The sequence below is a fragment of the Homalodisca vitripennis genome, chromosome 1 (assembly GCF_021130785.1).
Source record: "Homalodisca vitripennis isolate AUS2020 chromosome 1, UT_GWSS_2.1, whole genome shotgun sequence".
In the NCBI taxonomy this organism is placed as follows: domain Eukaryota; kingdom Metazoa; phylum Arthropoda; class Insecta; order Hemiptera; family Cicadellidae; genus Homalodisca; species Homalodisca vitripennis.
The window spans coordinates 34,544,210-34,570,310 of NC_060207.1; the positions used below are offsets into that span (position 1 = coordinate 34,544,210).

A 26,101-nucleotide genomic window follows, 5' to 3' on the forward strand; every position below is an offset into this window, starting at 1 on the left:
TTGAGCATAAGGAAATTCATTTACATTGCCATATGTCCTTGTGATGTATTAGTTATCACCTTTAGCTTTATTGCAGTTAGTTCAGTTGTTCTCTTCACTGCCTACCCCAGAATTGTACACCCAGGAAAGCCTCCAGTGCCAGAGCTGGATAGCAGCTCATTGCTCCAGTAATAATACACATGCCAGCTTCTGAGGTCTTTGAAACTTTTTTGATACTATGCTTTGTACTGATTTCGGCCACTTTAAGAGAGCTGCATATGTGGGTCATTGGTTGTGTTATGGTTTCATTTTCATTTCATCGGGTCTAATCTCCATTTATACAAAAATAGCCTTTTACAAGCACCCAGAGCTTTTATTTCTCACCAGCTTTTATTTTCTGAACATTTCGTTGTACAAGATTTATGCAAGAATTATTTGCAATAATATGTTTACTCGAAACTTTGCACAGGCATTTCTCCTTCTTGATAAATTAGCTTTTTATTTTATAATAAATTTAAGAAATTATTAAATAATATGTAAGAAGAGCTCTTGATAGGTTAAAAAACTTAATTTAAAAATCAATGTTTGTATTTCTATTGTATTAAACTGATGATGTTATAACAGTTTATGGATAATTTAAGAAATTTCTAATTATCGTCCTACTTGACAATTGACCAATGAACAATTTGGTTTCAAGAAAAATTAACTACAGAATGGGCTCTGGTAGATACTATTTAGATATGGATACTGGTAGATATGGTATCTGACAATGTCTCAAACTTGACTCCTGGAATCTGGAGTCATGTTCGTCTTAAGATCAAAATAAAGTTGGCAACAAAGAACCGTCTATAAACGAACCTTTACTTCATTTTGACATCAGAGACACATAGACTACAACATACAAACACTTCAATAAAAGGAAAGAAAATTGGAGCTAAATTTTCTTATTCAAATTGAATCAACCCCTCATACTACAGCTATATAATATATATATATATAATGTTTTTATTAAAAAATGTAATTATGACGATGCACCAACTTATGGTTGCTTTATGGCATTTGTATACAAGTGTTATGTGCAAACAAATAATTTGAATTTGAATTAGTGCAAAAATCAATGAAAACATTTATGTAAACTTTGACTTCACAATTACATAATTATTTTGACTGTCTACAGATCTTAAGGATTACTGTATGATAATGTTGAATATAAACATGACAACTTTTGATTATTTGCCTATACCTAAAAATATTAAATTACACATTATATAGCAACATCATTTAAAAAAAAAAAACACATTAAATAAAATGTTAAAACATACAATACTTCTGGCTGAGTCACAGAATGATGGGGTTGGTAGCCCCATCACATAACACATAAGTAAGTTTCTTTTTGAACAACGCACATGTAATCCATCGTGTCTCCATTATGAAAAAGTTACATGTGATAGAAATATCCAACAACATACATGCATTGTCCATACTACAGACCATTTTTAGATTGATGCATACTACTTGTGCAAAAGATATTGCTGCTCTACTACTTGTGCTGCTCTAACTGATAGCAGCTTCTCTTGTAAATCATTGGTGAAAAAAATGACTGATTCCAATACAAAAATCATATTTTATTTCACTTTTAAGTCTCTAGAAATATTTCATGTATTTCTCTGCTGACAGTTTCTCACTAAGAGATAATCAGAGGAAGAAGTATAAAAATTGTTTGTACCCTTGGATTACAGAGAGAAGAGATATTTTATATCCTGTCATTTGCTCTATCTGTGGAGGAAATAAACTTATGGTCTTTGACTCCCTAGAGAATAGGGAGGAAATTTTTAACTTCATTCAACCTAAGTGAATACCTCTTAATGTCTAGGCTGTCAATCCATAAATACTTTGATAATGAGTGATGGAATAAAACTCTTCAGCCTGCTTTTAAGGAGGAGTGATAAAAGCTCTTGATAAGTGCCTCCTTCACACATTAGAAAATGATAGAACAATCTGAGACTTGAAAGTTGGTACAGAGGTTCCTCTTGGACCAGGAAAGAAATCTATTGATTTTGGGTCAAAAAGTGCAAGGGCCGTCTCTCCCTGTCTGTGCAATAACTGTCGGTATATTGTGTTGATCCTTTGATATTGTGCTGTATCAGTTTATTCATCTGTTTCTTTGTTTAACCCTCTCTCAGCCAACACTCAATCATCTCAAATTGTTTGGTCAACAACCCAAGCGTTGAAATTTATCAACTTGATCTGCTTTATCATCATCCTCTCTTTTGAGTTGCTATCATACAACGGTTCCTTGACTGTATTATAAAATAATCTATTCACAGTATTAGTCCGAGTTTGCTCAATATTTTTCTATATTGTGTAATACATAGAAGTATATGCATCACTTAATTGACAGCATTGAAGTTGTCATTTTTATGTAAAAATGCTAATTATTATTTCATTTACTAGTTAGTCTAAATAATTTCTATATTAACCACCACAACATAGTGAGTTTATAAGTGTTACAACAGGGTATGAAATAGAATAGTTTTCTTTGAACAAAATTGTTAAAATTAGACAATTGTCAATAAGTGCTATCTTAAAGGCAAATTAATTTAGCCCCCATGACATAATATAGGGGATTGTGTACAAAATATAAAATTAATTAATTTGTTGAACTTATTTAACTAATAAGTTGTTCCTATTATAGTGGAAATTAGATAGGTCGAAGCTCAACGGAACAATACAAAAATGTAATTATCACACATTTTGAATTATGTACATTTTATTACACACAGATTTTATGTATATATATATATACACAGGGTGTTCATGTGAAAACTTCAAACTTGTATTAAAAGACATAGCTCAAGTATCAAAATGCTGTAAACGGTAGTGTATAATACTAATTGGGGAAACAAAAATATTATCACACAGGAAGAGCATAATGTGGAGGAGCTTCAGCTTGTTGAAAATAAAGATAAGCTTTAATTTATTAGCAGTAGTACAGTAGTTTGTAATAATTGTTGTGTAAGAAATTACATTATTGGCTACTGACTGATACCAAATGGCTTGGCCGATTTCAATATTTTTTACCAAGTGAGCTTCTATGAGCTTCAATTTGAGGTGTTACAAGGTATTAGTTCCTATTTCAAAATTTTGACTTTGGGTAGGGGGGGAACATGGAGGTGAGCACCCCCATTTTGAAATTTTTTTTGTTCCCCCAATTAGTACTATACACTTCCGTTATAGAATTTTGATACTTGGGCTATAAGTCTTTTAATACAAGTTTGAAGTTTTCAAATGAACACCCTATATATATGAACATAAAACTAATACAGTAAAATAAACAGTAAAAGAATGATTTAAAATTTGAAATATAGTGGGACCGTGAGAAAAGTTCAAATTATAAATAATTCTTTTACTGTTTATTTTACTGTATTAGTTTTATGTTAATAACTGCAGTATTAAAAAATAATAATAATGTATTGCTTTATTCTTGTTTGTTTACAAAATTAATCATTCATTTCAAATAGTCAATGTATAAACTTAATAATCATAAATAAATAAAATATTGATTTATAACATATTTTTTCCAAAATGTAATGTTTACATGTTTTTATGTTGTTAAATTAGTAATCAAAGAAGAAAGATTTTAGTTTAGAATTATAAATATTTATTTCTGGTTTGTAGTTTAATACTGATACTGTCACACACGAACAGTACAAGAAACTCATTTTTAAATACGTACCTATATATTTGTTAGAACCCTAAATATGTTTGACCAGAAAATAATTATAAAAAATATTGTTATTTGATTCTATAATTGAACCAAACTCCTAATAAAGAAATTGATTTTTATATGTTTATCTGATATTTTATTAAATATTTCATTTATCAGAACTATGAGGTCAACGTGAAATGAAACAGTGTTTAAAACTACATATATAAATAAGTATTTTGTTTATTTATGAGGGCTATTTAAGAGTACCTCCATGAAATGAGGTGATTTTTATTAGAAGTAAGAAAAATAAAGAGAGATAGTTTGTTTATTACTGTATTGAATACACATAATATGAAACTGATGTTATGCTACAGCCACATTTGTTTCCTGTAACCAAAACCTAACCTGTACAGCAATTTGAGCTTGAAAATAGTTTTTTAATGTCCTAAAAAGAAAACAATATAATCAATAATAATTAAAATCAATCCTGAAAGAGGTTTAGATTACACACAGTTTCATGTCAGTTCCTGCTTCAAGAGTGTTTTTGTCCATGCAATCCCTAACCAGTAGTCAGGTCATTTAACCAGTCACAACAGCATTCACCATCTGTTCCTCTAGTGAACAAGTTTATAAGTTTTCTTTGTTACCTTTATTATTATAATTAAGGTAAGACGGAATGTTTAAACTTTTAACTATTTATAATATTAATAATTCATATATGCTTTACAAAAATACTCTCAAGGTAAGGCTCTCAAATAAAATCTTAATTTCTTGCAAAATCATTAATATCCCAATCGTATTGTTTGTTTTTAGTTAAAATAAAACTATTTTGTTTGATGTTTATAGTTTAAATTTATTACTTTTAAAGCTTATATGTTCCATTCACACAAATCATTCAATACACAATCTTTTTAATTAGTGTCCGGATTTGTAAACTATTTGTCAGTCTGTAGGATGGCTCTGAAAAAAAGAATAAGACAGATGTTCAAAACTAAATATGATTAAATAAATACAATAATGTATGTAAAAGTTACAGAAATATACATAACAGTATATGTCATGTTATAGTATTCTGTTGTTGATTTCAAGAATAAATGATTTTTTTTTTTAATTGTTAGTGTTACAAAACACAAGTTAAAAGTGCTAAGCTGAGCAACAAAATTATAATAAGAATCTCTTATAAAGGTTAAACAACTTTATATTTGTATGCTTTAAGTGTTGTACATATTTTACATGACAATAAGAAAATAATATATTTGATGTTTACATTATAATAATAAATGTAAATTAAAATGAACATATTTTTATTTATGATTTTCTAAACTATAACAAATCTTACTGTGTTATGATTATAACCAAATAAGTGTTCAAAAAAGATATGAAACATGACAGCCTTTCTATATTAATTTGTCTTGACAACAACGAAAATAATTTTAACACCATTAGTACTTTTCTAATTGCAGATCCTGCCCATATATGCAAATCTACCCCTACTAGTTAATTTATTTTCATATATGTTATTATTTTGTCATGGATCAAAATAAAATGCCCACTTTATACAGTGTAAATACATCTTTATCTCATGTTTGAAGCGTAAACAGATAAACCAACAAGTATTCTCTTAACCCAGTAATGGCTATTTTATTAAATGAATAGATGAATGGTGGGAATTTATGAGCAAAAATCATTGTTATATTAGGATTTTAATGTAAAACAATATCTTTGCTAGTTTTTAGTTATTAATACCAAATTATTTTGCATCATAATTTTGTATGCCCCATGGAGGTTCACTTCTGGCTGGGTTATACCTTAGAGTTACACCTACACTTAGGTACAGCAATACCCAATGTGTCAATTACATCGGGACAACCCCATGGATGTCCAAAAATGGTGCATCACTAAGCAAAATGTTGAAATTGGGAATGGTTTAAAATGGTGGGGTAATCAGTTCATCTAAGCCCGCTCGTACTCATCCTTATCTAATATATAATCTGGTTCCACAAGGATTACGTGAAGATGGAGGATGTCGCTGATTCTACAGATGAACATAAGCTGGTGATAGCGTATTCACCAACTTGCACCCTCCCCTGTACTGACTCTTATCCTGGCCCTTACAACTTCGAGCTCATGCTGGATGGTTCCACATCACACAAGCGGTCCTGGGTGGTGAGTAATTGGTCAATTTTTATTCTAAGTACGCTGATGCAATTATAAAATGCCTCTTGAATCCATACCCTGTGATTGTGTATTTTGTAAACTTTTAATTGAGTCATACACAACCAATCAAACTTATAGTAATTAAATATTCCATTACGAACTTGTGGGAATACTTTTCTACACAAAAGAAAGGCAAGAAATTCAAGTAACAAAGTGTTATGATAATTTCTGGTTAATCAAGTTATGGTTTTGAACATTTCATACATTTTTTGTTGTATAAACACATTTTAGTGTTCAATTAGTGGTATAAAATGTTAGTGATCTCACAACTAAACGCCTTATTGACTCAGTGCACCAACTGTGGTAGGCCAGCAGATACATGTGCTGATACTACTACCTGTACCTGGATATTCCTTGTTTTTTTTCTGAAAGATTTCAGTGCATTTGAGTGATTTGTTATTTTTACATTAATACAATAAACATCTGGTATAATGAACTCAGATGTATTAAATTAATTTTATTTGTACATGGAATTCGTTCATATGTTTTGTTTACTCCAGAGCTTCAAATAAATGTGAGTAAAATATTTTTGTTTCCTGTTTATTAGTTTAGGTTTATTTATTTAAGACATGTACAAAAATATATTGTACCAATTATTGCAATAAAAAACAGCCGTGAGCAAGCTGTCTAATCCCCACAAACACTGTCGCTACACCATCTGCCCCAGCAAATATCTCCAGCTGTTGGGTATTATACACTGATCTTTTTCAAATATCTCTAACTGTCGGATATTAAACACTGATTTTTTTTGCTGCCCACATTGGGTATACATTTTTGTAGCTATTAGCATGCAGTACACTTGTGATTTGTTCAATTTTGTATACAACATTGGAACATCAACTCAAGAGTTTATTTTTGTAACAAATTACTATTTTGAGGTAATTCAAAATGCTCTTGTTAGTATCTTAAGAAATAAAAATTATTGTGGTTGTTTTTATGATTAATTACAAACACACAATTTATTACAAACTTGTTACAATTGTCAACTATACCAGGTTACATGAAAGCTACTCATAAAATATTACTTTAAAAAATATGTGTTGCATAAAGTATACTCCATTCTAAACACAGTAATCACAAATAACAACTATTTATGTACATTTTAAATTAATTATTTAACAAATATTTTAAATTTTGAATGTTTGAAGTTATGGGAATAATAACTTTTTTAGCCAATAACCAAGTTCTGATAATGTTTTATTATTTCATTTTAATGTTATAAAATGGATTATCAAACAATCTATGCAAGCTAAACTTAAAATCCACCTTTGTTTCATTTAACCCTTTTGATCCCAGCGTCCAATTTTTCGAACGTTCACAAAAATGTTTTTTTTTTAATACAATATAATCGGTTGAATGCTTCTTATGTATATTAAACCATTTGTAATGAACACATTTACAAATTTATAGTATGTAAATGCACTTTTAGTTCAATTTGGCAACGATGTTTTCGTTCAAACTAGAAGGCAGATCGTAGGTCGGCCAAATTTTGGAAAAAATTAACTTTCAATTTGTTATTCAGGATGATTTTGAATTCATATATTTTGTATAAACAAAATACCACCAATCCTATGACTAGACTAAAATTTTTAGTGACTCTAGTTGACAGTTTATCTGCTGAATGTTTTTATTTAAAAGAATAGAGACACCCGATTCCAGACACCGATGTCAGTGATGATGAAAATCAAGGTGGAGGCGATGCTGGAATACTACCCCTGTTTTTTTGAAAAACTTCCTAATAAAAAGGAAAGAAATTGCTGTGTTTGCAGTGCAGCCAGCACCAGACTGGGTGGCAAGAGGAAGAAATCGAGCTACATTTGTAAAAAAATGTAAAAAAGGACTACACACAAAGTGTTTTCCACTGCACAAGTGTTAGTGAACACACCAGAAAAATATTTTTTGTAACAATAAGATCATCATTAAAAGCAATTGATGAAAGCTAAAATATATAACTATTCATGTTCTTTTGTTATAATTTGTAACTTAGCAAGTGACAATACTTAATTTTATCTGTACATACATTTTTCATGTGTTTTTCGTAATGTTGTGCCAGTGGAACTAAATGTGCATTATTTAGTTGTAAACCTGTATCTCAGTTATTTGTGAATATAACTAAGTCAAAATTTGGAATACAACTCATGTTTATATGTACAAGGACATAATGCTTTCATTTTTGAGCAGAAATTTCATTTTATGCCTTTTATATCAAATGGAAACAGAAAATTTTGAAAAAATATTTTTTTGTAAGTATAATTTTTTTCAAAAAAATGTGTGCATTTTTATTATAATTCTAGGTGGGCTTATGTTGTAGTAGAGTCTTAGAGAAGTATATTAAACAAAGAATCAATAAAATCCATTGATTAATAAAAAGTTTGTGTAACTTTTGCCAAAGCACTACATTTTCAATAAATCTTGGCCGGGACTGGGGCAGATACCCGAGCGCCAGACGCCGGGACTTGGGCAGACGTCCATGCGAAAACTCCCGGGATCAAAAAGGGTTAATAAAGTTCTATTAGGATCAAACCACAACTAATCACTCACTATTCAGGAATAAATTTCTATACCAATATAATATTTATAAATATTTAACAAAGTTCCAGTTTTGTGGAAGGAACTTTTCTCACTTACCTTCAAAACGATATAGCACTAACTGAGGCTTATAAAACCATTTAATTATAGTTACTTACCTCAAAAGCTATATATTAATATTAAATATTTGTATAATTTATTGTTTAGGCAACTCAAACAACTGCACAATTAAAACTGCAATTTGGGGACTGTCTCAATTAAAATGCACTCAGCCCCTATATTTTAAATTTTGATTGATTTAAATTGAGTTATGATGTTCTAAATCATCTATAAAAATCAGTAACAATATAAATAATTGGACGCAACAACCTCAAAGTCTAAAATCGTTAAATTTATTACATTTTTAAAACAAGTTTCACAGTTATATCTATATTATCTGTGTGTTTCATAAGCATACCAATACATTGGTAACCCTGTACATTTTTCTAATGTGTTGTATTTTTTACAGTACTCAGAGATGCTGCAGAAAGTGTTCATTGACATAAACAAGACTCTATTGATCCAGTTTCGCCTTAGCCCTAACGCAGGAGACTTGAGGGTTCGGGCCCTTCCCGTCTACTCTATCGCAGACTTCCTCAACATCCCTGTACAGCGATGCGCTCTGCACATGCTCAACTCTGACCCTCAGCATCAAGGTTGGCCTTGCAAACAGCAGAACATACTTGTGAAATATAGACCTTTTTCATTAATTTTCCAACATACTTATTAGTAAGTTTTTTTTTTAGGACAAAACAAACTTGTGTAGATGTTTATCATGTTTTATGGTCATTTTTTTGTTTCCAGATGTGGACTTTTACTCTTTGTGTTAACTTAAACTAATGAATACTACTCTATTGTATTCACTACACGTAGTGTCTTTGTAGTGTAGTATTCATTACTTCAACTCAGAGTAAGGTTGTAAAAAACAACATAAACAAAAACATTGTCAAACAAAATGAATGAATTCCAGTTATTATTAGCTCTTTTTAGTTACAAGAACGCCTTACAATTCATCCATTTTTTGTGCAAATTCCTGTATTACACTAAAAAGATCTTTAGTCAGATTCATTATATTCCTAGAATAATGGTGCACACAACCAAATTCTATTAGGCTGCATAGTATTAACTGCATGTGGATGTCCTGTTTGGTCACTTTTGCAGACTCTTAGCATTTGTGCTGAACCATATTGAAGTGTGCTGACTCCTCTTACATTACTAAAGAAGGTTTTAGCTTTGGTATTTGAAACTGGGTAAAAACATAACAAGAGTCCCCATACATATCTAAACTGTCATTCACTGCTCTAATACAAAATTTAATTTGTTCTGGATAAACATTTTGTATGTCTCCTGGACCATGACAGTAATCATGATTTTGGATTTCTAGATCCATGGAGAAAAGACGGATGGGCCTTGTATCTCAATTACCTTGTGCAATTGTCATGTGATATCCATTTATATCCTGAACGTTCCAGCCATTCATTCAGTTTGTTTTGATCATCTTTCATAAATTGATATTTGTCAGAACTCCGATGAGATATCCTCATGACATCAAATAGCAAAACCTTGATGTGTGTGCAGTTTTCCTCGTCAAGCAGTTTACTGAACAATACTACTATATTCTCTTTACGGATAACATTGAATATGCTTTCTTTCTAAGCATGTTTATTTTTGTGATTATGAAATTTTCTCCCAATATATTTTTTTTTAATTAAAGGACTCAACAGCTGTAAAAAGGCCTTTTTTGAGCTACTTGTCATTAAACGTACCTTAAGCCTCCATACAAATTTTATGAAACACTTTTTCGATAGAAGAGCTGGTGAATCATGGTTTTTAAACAAATACTTTTCAATAAATTGTTAATAATAATTTATTTTCATTCTAATGTTGATACTTTTTTTTTGTTTGTAATTTCTTACAATAGCCTGCAGTATTTTGTAAAAACTTGAGTACATCACTAATGTAATGTTTCTTTATCGTAATATAATAAGAAACAATTGTAAATTGCAGTGCAAAGCAAACAGCAGGGTGTCATAATGGCAACAGTGCATACAACTAACCGAATTAAGAGGGCAGAGGTATCATATCAGCATACACATTAACATTTTCACGTTAGTTTTCAAGTTGTCTGTTATTATAATAATCTTATTATATTAATAAATTATTATGTTATTTCAAATCTAATAAATCAAGTTTTCTTTGTATTAAAGTAGTTGTTGCAAAATTATGTATTTTCATTAATACTTGCTATTTTCTAATATATGAATTTATTTGCAAAAGTAGTTAAAACTTTAAACTTGACTTTTGACCACTTTTATGTAAATTTTCCTGTTAAAACATATTGGTGGAGCTCAGTCCCACCAATTACGACTTTGGTGGGCTCAGACCTCACTATTTATGAACTAGGCAGACTATGTGATGCTGCAATATGTATATCATGTTTTGTGAGCATAATCAACTGTAATACTTCCATCGAAAGTATGATGTTACCACCATGGTGGCGACAACAAGGATTCAACAAATCATCACTTTTATGGCAATTAAGGTAGCCCTTCTTATGTCCTGAAACTGCACATAATAAAATAATCAAGTGTTGTATGTTTTGGTTATGTAACAAATTGGCTTAATCACAAAGACATGAGTTTGTGAAATCCATTGTCAAATAACGTAACACCTTTTTTACAGTAATGAATGGGTTGGCTCACAACAAAACTCTTAGTCACCAGAGAACCTCAAGGGGTCCAGCACCCTTCAAACAATCCATCTACGACGGCAGAGCTATTTGGAAATGTATAACAATCTTTATCCACAAACACTTGTTCATTTGTATTTCTTATTTTATTTTTTTTACATTTATTAATTTTATGTAAAATATTTTATTTTTAAAATGGAAAACTTAAATATATATTTTCTAAAAGTACAATTTTAAAATTCATGCATTTTAATGTTTTGCACCTCATAGTACATAGTTGATCATTAACAACAATTTGAAGATGATTTTATGAATTAATTATTAATATTTAACTTATAGCATCATAGGCTGACAAATATTGTAATCACTCTATTGGAATTTTGCTTGTTATAAAGCAATACCATCGCATAAGTCTTAGTTTAAAAATAATGTAAACATATTGGTTTCTTTACAAATAAACATTTTACCTGATACTCTCCAGAAACAAAAAGATTAATACTCCGTGTTTTGTTAATTTTACGTTGATGAAGCTTACTTTCAATTTCTTGTAAATGCTTTTAAACATAGAAATTAACACTTATAACATCATAGATAAAGTGATGTAGTAACATGAATTATTTCAAAACAATTCAATGGGAAGTGCATTGAACTGTTATAATTAAAATATCAGTTATTTATATTAACCCTTAAAGCGTGGCATACTGATATGACTGTACCATCAGAATTGGGCTAAACACGGCATACTAGAATATCAGTATTGTCTTATTTTGATTTATTATGTACATAATATATAATTCACGAAAGTATATTGTATATGTACAAATGCCTAAATGTCTTTATGGCTTTCGGAAAGCAATTTGGGTTGTTTGTGATGCTGTAAATAAATCAATAACCAGTGCTTTTTTTTTTATATTTGTTTCGTGTGATGATATGTAGCGTGGCATGCAGATATATCCATACAGCAAGTCTATGTTTACATGTCAAACGCTATTGCTAGTACCAACAGAGCTTTTTTATAATTTTTGTCATTTCTTCTTTTAAATTTAACTTTGGAAAAAAATCTAAATACACGCTAATTGTATCTGAGCCAAATTTTGTTCAGCGCTTTAAGGGTTAAGTAATTCATGGTTTATCATTTAAAATTAGTTTTTAAAATTATATATATATATGCTAATATGCTAGCTCAAGTGATATCTTTTGGAACCACAGTAAAACTTTGTAGTAAAACCATCGTCACTCTTTGCACTGTCGGTTTCTGTCAATTGTTGGTACTGTGTTAGCAGATAAAAATATAATTGTTTTAGGTTGCAGTTACAAACTTTCATCAAAGTATGTAGCGAGTCTCCATTTTAATGGACAATATATGTACACATGTGTTTAGTTTGAATAATTTAATTAACTAATCTTCAAATTGCATTTTAGTCATTTATTCAGTTCAATTAAGAAAGCTTTAGTGGCTGAACAAAAATGTTGTATTAGTTGTTTCTGTTGTGAAATCTACCTTTATTGTAATTGTGGTTATTTTATAAAGGTACAGCAATGATTCTATTTGTTTATTCAACTGTCACAGAATAATTGAAAATCACTTGATGCAAAAACTGGACTGTACAGTTTGTGGTCAATCTATTCCTATCCCAAACATCTAATCAGATTTGGGGTTTGGATGACAGAATGGAACCTGGCATTTTCATAAAGCAACACGTCTCCAGCCATCAGAGAACTCAGTCATTTGTTTTATATTTGCACCTCGAAGTTTAGTCAGTGTAGTGCAGTAAGTGGCTACATTGCACTACATTTATTGTTGCCATTTACTGCATTAAATCGACCAAACTCTGTCAACCTACAGTTACCATAACTTTTTGTATGTATTGACTTTTGTCTGCTTGACCTTGACTTTTACTTGCGTGATGCTTTTCATTAGCATTTAGATTATGGGATAGTGTAAGAAACCTACATTTTGTCCCTTGTGACATTGCTTTCTAAATGTTGGTCACTTTCCTTATGAATTCAGTCCAAAAGACCTAGTCACAAGCCATTCTTTATTTCTAAGTGGACAGTCACAGACCCAATATAAACACCATTTGTGAAATAGCAAGTTTTCAGAGATGTTTTTGTACAAGTCACATTTGATAATTCTAATACTAAATTGAAATTGTGAATCACCAGTATTCTCAAATCTTATCATCCATAGCACAGCCAGCCTGATTTCATTGTTCGTTAAGCATTGATATTCATCTTTGAAAGTTTTTCTCCTACTGACACAATTTTATTGTCATATATCGCGTTGGAGACATACACTTCTGTGTTGACAAATGACTGTTATTGAAATGTACCTTCTTGTTGAAAAACTAACTATAAACAACACAATGAAACAATACCAATGCACATAACATTATTTTATGTGAAAGCTATGCCAGGAATCAGTACTTTTATGGATGAATTTCGATGTTAGCGTAATATTTTATTTATTACAGTGGTTCAGTTCTTATTTTCCAAATAGACCTGTATAAAGCAACAAACAGTTTTACTACCTTAATTAGTATTTGCTGAATGTATAGAAATAAATAGAAGGCACTTTGTTGGAATGCCTCAGTCCGCACCAAGCATTGAACAAAGCTTCACAAGCAAACCTTTAACTCTCTCTTATAAATATAAATAGTTTGCTTAATATATGGTACTGAATTAGTGATCACTAGTGAATGTTGGCATTGATGTATTTGAATAGACCAAACAGTAACCTTGTTGTACTTACTAGTTTCAGTGTTAGATTATTTTGAATTTAGCTATAAGAAAAACTTTGGGATTCTTATTGTTGATTAATAAACAGATAGCTCAGAAAAATGAAAATGTTTTTGATGTGATAATATTGCTTTTAAAATGAAAGAGCTAGCAAAGTTGCTTGGAAAATTTAAAGAGGAAAATTATCTAAGGTTTCCAATACTTTGTAGTTGATTATAAGTACTATCACTCTTTAATTGTATTATTATGCATTCGTTAAACCGATACTACATTCATTCAAAATATAATGAGCCAGCACATCCAGTTATTATAGAATGCTTAGAAGATGCTAATAGAATTATTAATATTATTATTGTTAGACATAAGTAGTTTTTTTTTATTCTAGTTTTTGAAATAGCCAAATTTTGTTAATTTTTTTTATTTATTCTTTTTTATTGTCACAAACTTTTTACAATATAGCACAGATATAAAACAGATTACATTGTCAAATATAAGCTACACTACTCTTGTATGAGTAAATCCAAACAATCAAACATACAATACATTAAAACACGCAAAACAGCAATAAAACAGGGTATTAATTGACTTATCATAGGAAAGCAATTATGTCAACTACTTAAAAATATAAAAATCAACCAATATTTATAAGCAGTAATACAGTGCTTAAAACTGAAAAACTTCATTTAAAAACTTACTTACAGTATAATATGTTTTTTAAAGTAACAACTCATTAATGTTATCTAGGAATGCACCTGAATATATTCCTTAATCCTTAAAGATAATTTATTGAAAAGTTTTTTCCCCGTGTAGAATGGTGTTTTTTCACCTCTTTCATATGATGTCTGGTATATTGAAAATGAGTTTTATACCTTGTATTATGGTTGTGTTTATGGTTTTCATTACAAAGATTGACATAATTATACTGTTAATAGGGTTTTGAAAATTATTAGGCTTAGTACAGTGAAAATGTTATGTTCATTAAAAATAGGATTACAAAATGCCTTCCAATGTGAAAATGTCATTATTCTTAAAAATCTCTTCTGAATTTTCAAAATGTTATCTATATCTTTTGAAAATCTCCAGAACTCAATCCTGTACTGATGAATTGAATAAAAATAAGCATAATATATAATTAAACTGTTTTTAATCTATGGTATGCCTCAAAATAAGCATTTGAAAACATGCTGAGTGTACTTTTCTTAAAATAGTTTCAATGTTCTTAGTCCAATTTAAATGCAAATCTAGTTCTAGCCCCAAAAATGTAACGAATTTTCCTAATAGAAAATCTCTGATATCCAAATTCTAAATCACTAAAATAATGATTTCTTGATTGAGAGTACGACATTTTACCAATTTAGTTTTTTCTTGGTTTATTTTTGGTTCATTTGCTTCAAACTATTCCTTTAATTCAGTTATGGTTTCACTGATTTTAACCTAAGATTTGTTTTATAGTATAACTGTTCAAATTACACTTGTACAGTATATGAACGAATAAGGAATTTTTTTACTTTTGATTTAGCTTCTAAGAGGACAGTTATTTCATGATTCACTCATTGATATACATCTGTATTATTTGATCAATCAATCAACATTCTTCATTACCTGAACATGAAGTACAGGAATAGTGTCATAAACAAAACATTTAAGTTGACTTTTATTATTTGGTGTTTGCCAGGAACTCTTCCAGGCTGTATATTGTTCTTGTCAGCAGAAAATCTAGAAGTTCTTTGTTGAGCCTATTTCCTGATAATTTCCTGAGGTTGTCTGGTAGCATGTTTTTGAGTTTTCGGCCAATATAAGAAGGTCTTTTTCCCCATACAGTGCAGTTTGATGTTGTAAGACGTCTGGAGGCGTGGCAAGTGTGTTAGTTATGGATATCCCTATTTGTTTATAGGTTTTCCTGTCGACATGTAAGATGGCTTCTTAGATGTAGATGGCTGTTACAGTAGTATGCAAAGTAACTGAAGTGCTTACTGACAGCTTTAAAGAGGCTAGAGATCTAATTGATTTCTTCTGTAGCATGAGTATTCTTTTGAGGTTTGCAGAGGAGTTACCTCAAACTACTAACCCATGTCTCAAGTATAGCTAATTAAGACTCATTATACACATGCGAATTTGATTATGCTCTAGCATTTCTGATTCTCATTATAAGTTCAATGCTTTAAGTAACGAAACTGACATAAATCAAACTAGCTGTGAATTCAACATGAAGATGTCGAATCTACTTTTGATGCAACTTTTGGTTTTAGACTTGTTTATGGAGTTGACATTCATCAACCAGTTGGTGCCCAATCAACCTTCTTATTACAAATGTCCATTGTGTTGTACCATATCATAACAGATAATGGGAATTGGTGTACGATATTGTCTAAATTTACAAAAACTCTTATTCAAATTCAATTTAGGATGTAAATGCCAAACCACTTTAGTGCTGGTCTGTTTTATATATGCTTCTCTCTACAGTGTTCCTTGGCTAAGCCTTGTGTTCTAAGTGTTTTATATCTTATAAGTTGTTGAGGGGATAACAAAAAGAATTAAAGCATGTACTATTCTTATACTTTTCTGTGTTACAGATTTCTTCTTCTAATTGAAGTTTACAGCATTTTTTTCTATTTAGAACAATCTTTATTTGATATTGTGTACAACTTGCATTGATAATTGCACATAATAAAAATAATGAGCTTGCATATTTTTAGTTTGTAATTTAAAAACATAATGTTTTTAAACAAAACATTTTTGTTACCTGTGTTATGATTTATTTTTATTTTAAACTGGGTGCAAGAAGTAAAGTACAGTGTATTATTTGTTGATCAGCCCATTCGGAAGACAACAAGGTGTGTTATTGCGCCAACTATAGCTGGGTACGCCATGTCGTGCAGTCATCACACGCCGCTGCTATCTACGACTACGACAGTGCCAGCGACCGGCACAGCGTTGTGGTACCCCTGGACTCCCCTCAGCCTGGCTCTGAGACTGTGGTAGTCGCATACCATTTTACCTGCAAGACCAGTTGTCCCCAAGGCATGCAGCGGAGACCTATTTCTGTTGTCTTCACCTTGGAAACCAGTCAGTAAGTAGTTTTCACTTTTTAGTTTCTTTACACAGACTTTCATTGATGGTAAATTCTGTTTAATAATAATAGTTTTTGTGATATAAATTACTTTTTTTTTAATCTTGAAAGCTATAATTATTGTTATGGTTCAATAATAAATGCCTCGTAGAGTTAAGATTGTTAATAGGCATGTTGATCTAGTTGTGTCAGGAGTAAATCAGTAATCCAACAAAAATGTAAAATATCTATAAACTTATATTTAACCCTTTGAGTGCCACGGTGACGAAATTTCGTCACCAATGATAAATGCGAGAAATGCCACGGTGATGACTTTTCGCCACCAGTTGTATATGCGAGAAATGCCATGGTGACGAATCTTCGCCACCAATTATTTTAAGATCCTTTTGTTTATATTTTTCGGTATTTTTATGTTTCGACGTAATAAATTGTATTTCCAATAATATGCCTTTAATTTTCTGTGGTGTTTGGAAAAAAAAATCCAATCCAGAAGAGAATCTAAAAAAAAAAAACAATGGCCATCACAGCGCTGCCGACAGCTGACTAGCTGAGTAGCGTGGCAGACGACGAATGCAGAACCGCGTGCTAGTGTGTTGTTTCTTTTGAAACATCGTTGCTTGAATTCTAATAGCGTAATTATTACGTTTTGTGCTACAATCGTTTGAATTGTGCGTGTAGTGTTTATTATTAGTGTGTAAAACACTTAAGTAGTTTTCAAATGGCTGAATAATGGATCCTGAGAACCTTAGATCAAGTGAGGTGGACAGAGAACTTGATGGTGATGTATCTGATGGTAATTTACTAACCTCAGAAGACGATCTTAGTGATTTATTTAGTGATGATAGTGATGCTGATCCATTGTATGAGCCACAAAAAAATGTACATAGAGGTCAATCCTCAGAGAGTGACTTTGATGTTTCTAGACCTAGGCCTAGTACGTCAGGAACACAGGTTAGGCCTAGACCTAACGTAAGTAGAATCATTGATAGGAGTGTGTTATCCAGTTCCTCTGAATCGGGTGATGATGCCGACGGGCCTACAGACAATGATATTTGGCTTAGTATAAACGAAGAGAGCCGCAGTAACTTCACTCATGATTTTTCTTATGTTGAATCTCCAGGACCTAGACATTGCCCACCTGTTGACTCTAAGCCCATTGACTATTTTACACTATTTTTTACAGAAACACTTTTGACTATGTTTGTGGTTGAAACCAACAGGTATGCTAACCAGACAATTTCGTCTTTTGCAGACAATGACTCACCTGGTAGTCGTAGGCACAGCTGGATCCCCGTGAACATTTTGGAAATGAAGGCTTTTATTGCTGCTGTTTTAAATATGGGCCTGATTAGGAAACCAACTATCCCCTCTTATTGGTCAACTAGTGACTCACAAGCAACTCCATGGTTTAGTAAGATGTTCACACACGAAATAGATTTCAAATTTTGCTTAGTTTCTTTCACATTGTTGACAATGAAAAACTACCTAAAGCCAACCAACCAGGTTACGACCCCACTCAAAAGTTCAAACCCTTAATTGAGCACTGTAATAGGCTATTTAAATTCTTTTATACAGCCCATGAACAGTTGTCAGTCGACGAATCTCTAATTGGGACGAAAAGTCAAACCGGAATCACACAATACCTCCCCAATAAGCACCACCATAGGTGGGGAATAAAGTTATGGGTGTTGTGTGACTCTGTATCTAATTACTGCATGAGCTTATTTTGCTATCAGGGTAAGAAGAACACATCTCCATCTGATGAGGTAAAAAAATATGGTCTTGGCTATTCGGTTGTCACTTCTCTTCTTCGTGCTTGTAATTATTTACAGAAAGGGTTTCATGTTTTTACAGACAATTTTTTTTCTAGTATTCCGCTGGTCAAAAAATTGTATGAGGAAAAAACCTTTTTTACTGGCACAGTAAGGAAGAATAAAAAAGGCTTGCCTGATGGAATCAAAGAAAAGTTTCAAGTTGGCCAGAAGAAGTACTACCATCAAGGAAACATAGTGACACTGGCCTATAGACAACAAGCATCACAAAAAAAAACCAGTTGTTTTGCTGTCCTCAAAAGCTGAGATAAAAGATATTGTACATACCAAAAGGAGGCATGGCAGGGTAACAGTTGAAAACAAACCATCCATCATACTAGATTACAATAAGCACATGGGTGGGATAGACACATTCGACATGATGCTCTATTCTTACCTTGACGAAAGACGAACAGTTAAGTATTGGAAAAAGGTTGTTTTTAATCTTTTTGCAAGAATGGTAATAAATTCCTACATTATATATAGGGAAAATTGTGTCCAAAACAACAGGAAACCTCTTTCTAGATACCAGTATACTGTGCAAATCATTGAAAGTATTTCTGATGAATGGGTAGCACAGCAAGGTAAAACTGTAAACGTAGAGGGTGACAAAAGAAAAATTGGATTAGAAAAATTGCCCGGAAAAAAAGAAAAGACTTGTTTTGTATGTACAATGAGGGGGCCTGATTTCAAAACAGGAAGGAAGAGGTCTAGAACAGTTTGCACAAACTGTGGGGAAGGCTGTCATGGCACCTGCTTCCCAAAGCACAAATGCAAGTGAAGTGAAGACAAACTGTTGTGAATAGTGTATATAAATAATTGTATATAAACATTTAGTGAAGATTTTGAACTGAAATTTCATTCTTTCATTCTTGAGCATAAGAAATACTGTATGTGGTGAGTAAATTTTATAAGTTTTCTTTTAGACCACACACAAATGTATATGATGAGGCTATGTGTGTATTTTTTCCAAACTGTTTTGGTCTAAAAAAAAAATTTTTTTTTGTCCCGGTTTTGAACATAACACTATGAAATTTTGCACATTTTTTATTAGTAATATTCCCTTAGAAAAGAAAGTGTTTTCCATAGTAAAAATGTTTTTTTTTATTTGTAAAAACTGCAATAAAACTTTAAAAAAATGTTAAAAAAGAAAACTTTTTTGTTTTGTGTTAAAAATATATATATATATATATAAGAAATAAACTGTAAGAAAATTTACTAATAAAAGTATAGCCCAATTAAAACCAAGCATTTTGATCTACAGCATGATAAGTTTCTATGGAAATAATCCTGTTAAAAAAATGTTTTACTAAGTTGCTACACAACTGGGATTTCCGGGTCTGGCATTTTTAGACATACCCCTGAATATAACATATGTTGCAAAAAGTTCCATAACTCAATATATGGTCTTGGCACTCAAAGGGTTAAAAAATACTATTTATAAATTATAATTATATAATAATTCTCTCCCACACTATTTATATACCGCCATATTACAGAGAATTGAATAATCTTTTACAACAATGGTTAGTTTGAATATAGTTGTGAAAAAAATTAACACGAAAGTGGCAGCATAACAGCCAAATCAATTCAGCCCAGTAGGCTCAGTTGTGCATTGCGGTAATTAAACCGGGAGAGGGTTAAAATAATATAGTATATATTAGTTAATATATTCAATATATATCTCATGAAATGGATGTTTGACAGGGGAGATGTAGTGGGCAGACAGTGTTTATCAGTGAAGATCTGCAGCTGCCCCAAGCGTGATAAGGAGAGAGAAGAAGCTGATAATCCACTTTCTGAGGGCTGGTCCATGCTCGACACATGCACCAAACCTAAAAAGAGGTCCTCTGATCATAAATACGGCTCTTCCAAAAAATCCAAACAGGACAACAACCATCAAATTGTAAGATTTACTGTTCATAATTGAGAGCTGGGAGGTCTTCGTGATTTTAGCCGAATAAGAGCAATGTTAAACTTCACGCACTTTTACAACCTTATTTTTAGTAATTAAGAAATTAGTGTTGTTCCTCGGTTTCACTAGTTCTTGGAAAAGGGATTAAGATTCAGAACTAGTTCTTCAGTGCTTCTTATAAAACATAATTAAGTTCATCTTTTAATTTGTTTGTAAACAAAATGTTAATTTAGTAACAAATTAAGAAAATCCAAACAAGAATTAACCATTTCAAGTACACATTTAGTATACCACCAGTTGTATTTACAAAGTGAATATATAATTAGAAATAAAATTAATACTCAATATTAAAAATAATGATCATTGTCCTATGATTGTGCAGAAAGCAGTCAGCCAGCTGGACCAGAAAAAGTATGATGACATAAAATCAATCCTGATGGCACTGTGTGAGCAGATCGGTCTGCTGGCAGAGAATCAGAACAAGTTGATGGATATGATGGCTCGTATGGAAGACTCTCAGACGAAGATGATTGATGCACTGCTCCAAATGTTGAGACAAAGTTCCTGAACTTTAGGTATACAAACAAATTAATGTCTTATTACAATAGTTTTAATTAAGAAATAATCATCTGTTACTGTGGGATGTTTTTAGAGGGTGAAATTTGTGTATGAGGTAAGTTTGTGGAGCTACCAGACTGGTGAGTTGGGGCGTAACCTACTTACTACTGAAGGCAAAGGAAACAAGATCACCCAGAACACCGTTGACAAGCAGGTTCATTCAAGAGTAATAGTAATAATTTGGGGCATAATTGGTTGCTCTACGATGCAATACAATTTGGATGTGAAACTTGGAACTTGGACATAATTGCAGAAGTCTCATTTTGCATGTAACAATTTCGTGCTGTTATATATGGGTTGATAATATAAATATTTGTCTTGAAGTTCAAGTCAATAATACAGATCAATATAAATTTACCTTTCAATGTGGAATTATGACTTTGGTCTCACCAGTGTGTCACCTTTCTGCTGCAGTTGTACTATTTTTAGTTATGAGTTTCCACTTTACTAACTCAATTGGCTATGTAATATCTTACATGATTTAAATTGAAATATTGAATGACATGGTCTAAATCAAAGTGAATATTTATTTTGTTTTAACAAAGACAAGATTTGTGTTCACAGATATTAGCCCAAAAAAATCAGGAGTTGACTATTAGAATAAACTCATCCTTACCCTCGAAATCAGGTAGGCCACAGTGTACTTAAAGTTACTTGTAAACTTTCAAAATTACTATTGCTGTGGCCGTTGAGATGTTACCAAACCAGAGTGATCGGAGCATTTACAAATTGCCCATTCAGGAAGCCTGATCTGTTAACTATAAATTGTTTTCAAGACAGGAGTTGTTGACTGCAAAGGCTCCGCTTTACCTTAACGATAATGTGTTCACTGAACTTTATAATATTTTAAATAACAATAATAGTAACTTCAACATTACAAATAATAGTTATAATCGTAACTTCAACATAATATTAAACCACTAACTACAAATTTATTTGTTAAAAGTACAGGTACGACTCTATTTTTTATAACTTGTGTCAATTTACTAATGTGCTATGTTTGTTACAGGTTAGAAGATTCATTGTTGGCAGATAAACCAACAACTTGTAATTAATTGATCTCTTTGTTATGATATTTACCAAACACATACTCGTTCAAGTGTCAAATCCATTGTATTTATTTTTGGGTGTGTATATTTTTGCACATTCGTATTGTTATTATTGTATATTAATTATATATCTAATTTTATGTTCTTATTTCGAAGCTGTGATTTTAGTTTTAATTCTGAGGAACTTTTTGTTTTGTGTTAGTTAAACAACATTGAGATAATTAATTTCTATTTTTTACAAATACTTTTAAGTTGTAATTTTTATAATATTACTAAAATAGTACTATAATACAAATTTAAAACCCGATCTGTTTTGGTAAATTTATTGGAAAATTATGATGCAATCATACTGGAAGCATATTACATCAAGAAGTTTCCAGTACAAAATATTAATTAAATATCTTAGTTTATGGCTAAATATATTAAATCTTTATTAATGTAATGTTATGTACATTTCAAATTTTGTTTTTAAATAAAAAAAATTAGTGCCTTATATTAACAGTTATAAATGTTAAGTAGCACTTTAGTGCCTTTCAAGCAAACAATATTAATGAAACTCGGACCCTGCAGTTTATTTAATTATAATTTAGTATGTAAAAGTTATTGTAGGAAAGACTTAAAATATTACTGGAGCTAATTCTTTCTATTGGTATAAAATATACTGAATATTTTGAGTATTGATATAAAATATCATTCACAATATTCAGAACTTTTTAATACTTAATCTAGTATAACTAAAATTATGTTATTAATAAAATCTATTAAATAAAATAATTTCAATATAAGACTGATACTGACACAAAAATGCATAAATACATTGAATAGTGTTTGTATATATGTAGTAAACTTGATTAATAAGATGTTATAGTAATATAAAAAAAAATTTTCTCAAGCTAAATATTTCTTAATTTGTTTTAATAGTTTTAGACCAGACATGGACAGATTAATGTAGGTTTTATACTTATAAAGTATATGACTTTAGTTAATTAATTGTGCTAAATATTACTTTTGTTGAATTTATTGTAAAGATCAAGAAGTTCTGTGTATTATTTTATAGTTTAAGTAAACTTAAGATTTTATATTCCTTAATTTAAAGTACACAAAATTAGTTTTATAGTAATTTATGCGTACTTTTTGTTCCGGTTTTAACATTTTCAACATGTGATTTTTATTGTTAAGTTTGTTTTTAATTTTTAATTTTTGTAAATAAATATTCTATATATGTTATCTCTTTCTTTGTTTTTGTTCCATTTTTAATTAAGTTTTTCGTACATAAGAGCTTTTAATTGAAAAGAATGAACACTTTTATAAAATAATTTAAGCATTATAAACTAAACAGATTGTAGTTTATAGAAGATTTTCTGAACATATAATTTTTCCTAGTACATTGTTTAAAATTATAAGGACATGTTACAAAACTTCTTAAAAAGTAAAGGTATATATTGAATTGCTCCAAACAAACACAATATCTGCACAATGTTGGGGCACAAGTTATCAACACAAGAGTGTTATCAACCATAATTGTGTATCCCTTTCCTTCATCATAGAGATGGAAGTTTTTTAAACTTCTGACATTAATTATGAAGAGATTCCGTTTGAAATTTGGAATGGGTCTCTTATTACTCTACAATAATTTTTTTTATGATCCAGTCACTTTTTTAATTATTTTCCATGAATTGTTTACTTAAGTGATTACTAAACGAATCGTGCAATAAATAAATGCAAGATTATTACAGATAAAATGATTGAAGGACTAGAGATACAAATCAATTTTCATTTTATTCTAAGGACTTTCCTGTCTTAAGCGCAATCCCTTTTTCAGAGATACTGATTTTCCTTTTGGGTATAAGTGATTGAGGGTAGGCACTTCAGAACATGAATAAACACATGTCTCAACACAAATAGGTGCAAGTGTCTCAATGAAAACGAGAGATAAATGTTTATTCCAGTAAGTTTATATATATATTTTTAGGTAATTTTAACATTGATCCTCAGACAAGAAAGAATTTGGAATCAAAACCAAGCAATAAGCACAGCAATTCATTGGCATTAAAATACAGCTCTAATTGTTTTCCCATTTTAAGAATTACTGTTCCATTGGTATTTTGTAGCTCGTACAATCTTAATCCAGTTTTGGTCAGATTTATTTTAGGTAATGGCAATACAAAATTTACACAACCTTCTTCAATTCACTTTGCAATACCACAAAATATTCTTACTACAGCCATCTGGTATCCTGTCTCTCAAACAAGCCTTAAAGTATTATTAGACATACATCGATTTTAACAAAATATCTCTTGCCATACTCGTGGTACCATTGAAATTATTACTAACAAAAAACCATAAAACGTTGGTTATTTAACAAGAAATCATATATTACTAACTTCTTTGTGGCATTGAAAATACATTAGATTCACTGGCAATTCTGTCTACTATATCAAGAAAGAATTAGGAATACACTTATTTTAGAACAGATTTAGAAATATCACTCTGTATGGTAGTAACTCAGATATGTAGAGCAAAAAAAGATACATAAAAGATTCTATATCAATTAAAATTTCAATAGCTAAAAATGTACTGTTTGGTAGAAAGAACATAAAAAGTTATAAAATACATAAAATTAAATTAATAAATAATTAATTATGTAATATGTAAATGTGAGATCTCTTTAACTGAGTAATAAACTTGCAGTCCTGGTCATGGATTTTATTCTGAGGAAAGTTACAAAATTGAGTATATTAAAAAAATAGTGTGATTCTATGGCTGAATGCTGGTGATGTTTATCAGTAAAGAAGATGATGTAACTCTATTTATTTTAATGTAAGTTTCTGTGTAGTTTTCTTTATTTTTATTGGTTAGTTGTTAATACATAAATACCACTCAGTAAATTAATTCTTAAAACTTTATTTTGTAATTTAAAAAAAGTATGTGTTCAGCGTACACAAGAGGGTAAATGCTATTTATATTTGTAATTAAGAGCTAGTTATATCCAATGCATTGCTGGCCACAAGTTCACACAAGACTGACTGGTATTTTCATGTGATAAGAAAAGACGCACTTTTCTTCAAACTGCATCTTTTTACCGAGAATTAGGACCATCAGAATTGGAGTCTGACATCAATCCCATTTTCAATGTTGTAACTCTGGATTATGCTGTCAACTTCAACATTGACATAATTATGCTTTCATTGGCATGACATGTTTTCAACTTCACCAATAAGAATGGTTAACAGCTTAGAATATACAGTAATAGCCTCATGATAGTAGATAATCGTATTAGTTCAAGATATTGTAACAAGAAAGCTGCACTTGTCAGCACAAAAAAGGACAAAAATAATTAGATAGTCTGAACATCCAAAAGTGGCTTTTTCAAAAACAATCTCGGATATCACCTGAGACTAGTAACTAGAACCAATACATAATTACGAGTATATTCTTAAAGAGGATATATTTATAACAACTACACTAATTACAAGATAAAAAGAAATAGTTATCATCCTATTGTTAACGGCTAAACAGCAGACATCTATGCACAGATACAGCAGACGTGCATAGATGAATGAACTTAGACAAAGGAAATAGAAACATAAAATAGGGAAAAAATATTTTACCAACAAAAATGTATTATTATTTTGTTATCTATTCACTGATTTTTATAGACAAAGTATGAAAAATAGGGTTTTGTAATCAGGAATTGATTATGAGGAAACTAACCAGGCATTTTCGTTCAGAGAATT

At 30.7% G+C, this 26,101-nt stretch overlaps 1 protein-coding gene across 3 annotated transcripts in view; it reads left to right on the forward strand.

Annotated features, from left to right (window-relative positions):
• Window positions 1-23,463, forward strand: part of LOC124359614 (cellular tumor antigen p53) — a 37,134-nt gene extending 13,671 nt beyond the window's left edge. Inside the window, exons 1-8 of one of the 3 annotated variants that reach the window (XM_046812516.1) lie at window positions 4,212-4,354; window positions 5,693-5,854; window positions 8,943-9,129; window positions 11,156-11,260; window positions 16,716-16,971; window positions 20,490-20,688; window positions 21,080-21,272; window positions 22,325-23,463. In XM_046812516.1, the coding sequence (XP_046668472.1) occupies window positions 5,705-5,854; window positions 8,943-9,129; window positions 11,156-11,260; window positions 16,716-16,971; window positions 20,490-20,688; window positions 21,080-21,265 (1,083 nt within the window). In that variant the 5' untranslated portion in view covers window positions 4,212-4,354; window positions 5,693-5,704 and the 3' untranslated portion in view covers window positions 21,266-21,272; window positions 22,325-23,463. Of the gene's footprint in view, window positions 1-4,211; window positions 4,355-5,692; window positions 5,855-8,942; window positions 9,130-11,155; window positions 11,261-16,715; window positions 16,972-20,489; window positions 20,689-21,079; window positions 21,273-22,324 lie in introns of those variants that run through there. The other 2 variants (XM_046812500.1, XM_046812506.1) reach the window with 2 other exon arrangements.
• The last annotated feature ends 2,638 nt before the right edge of the window (window positions 23,464-26,101 follow it).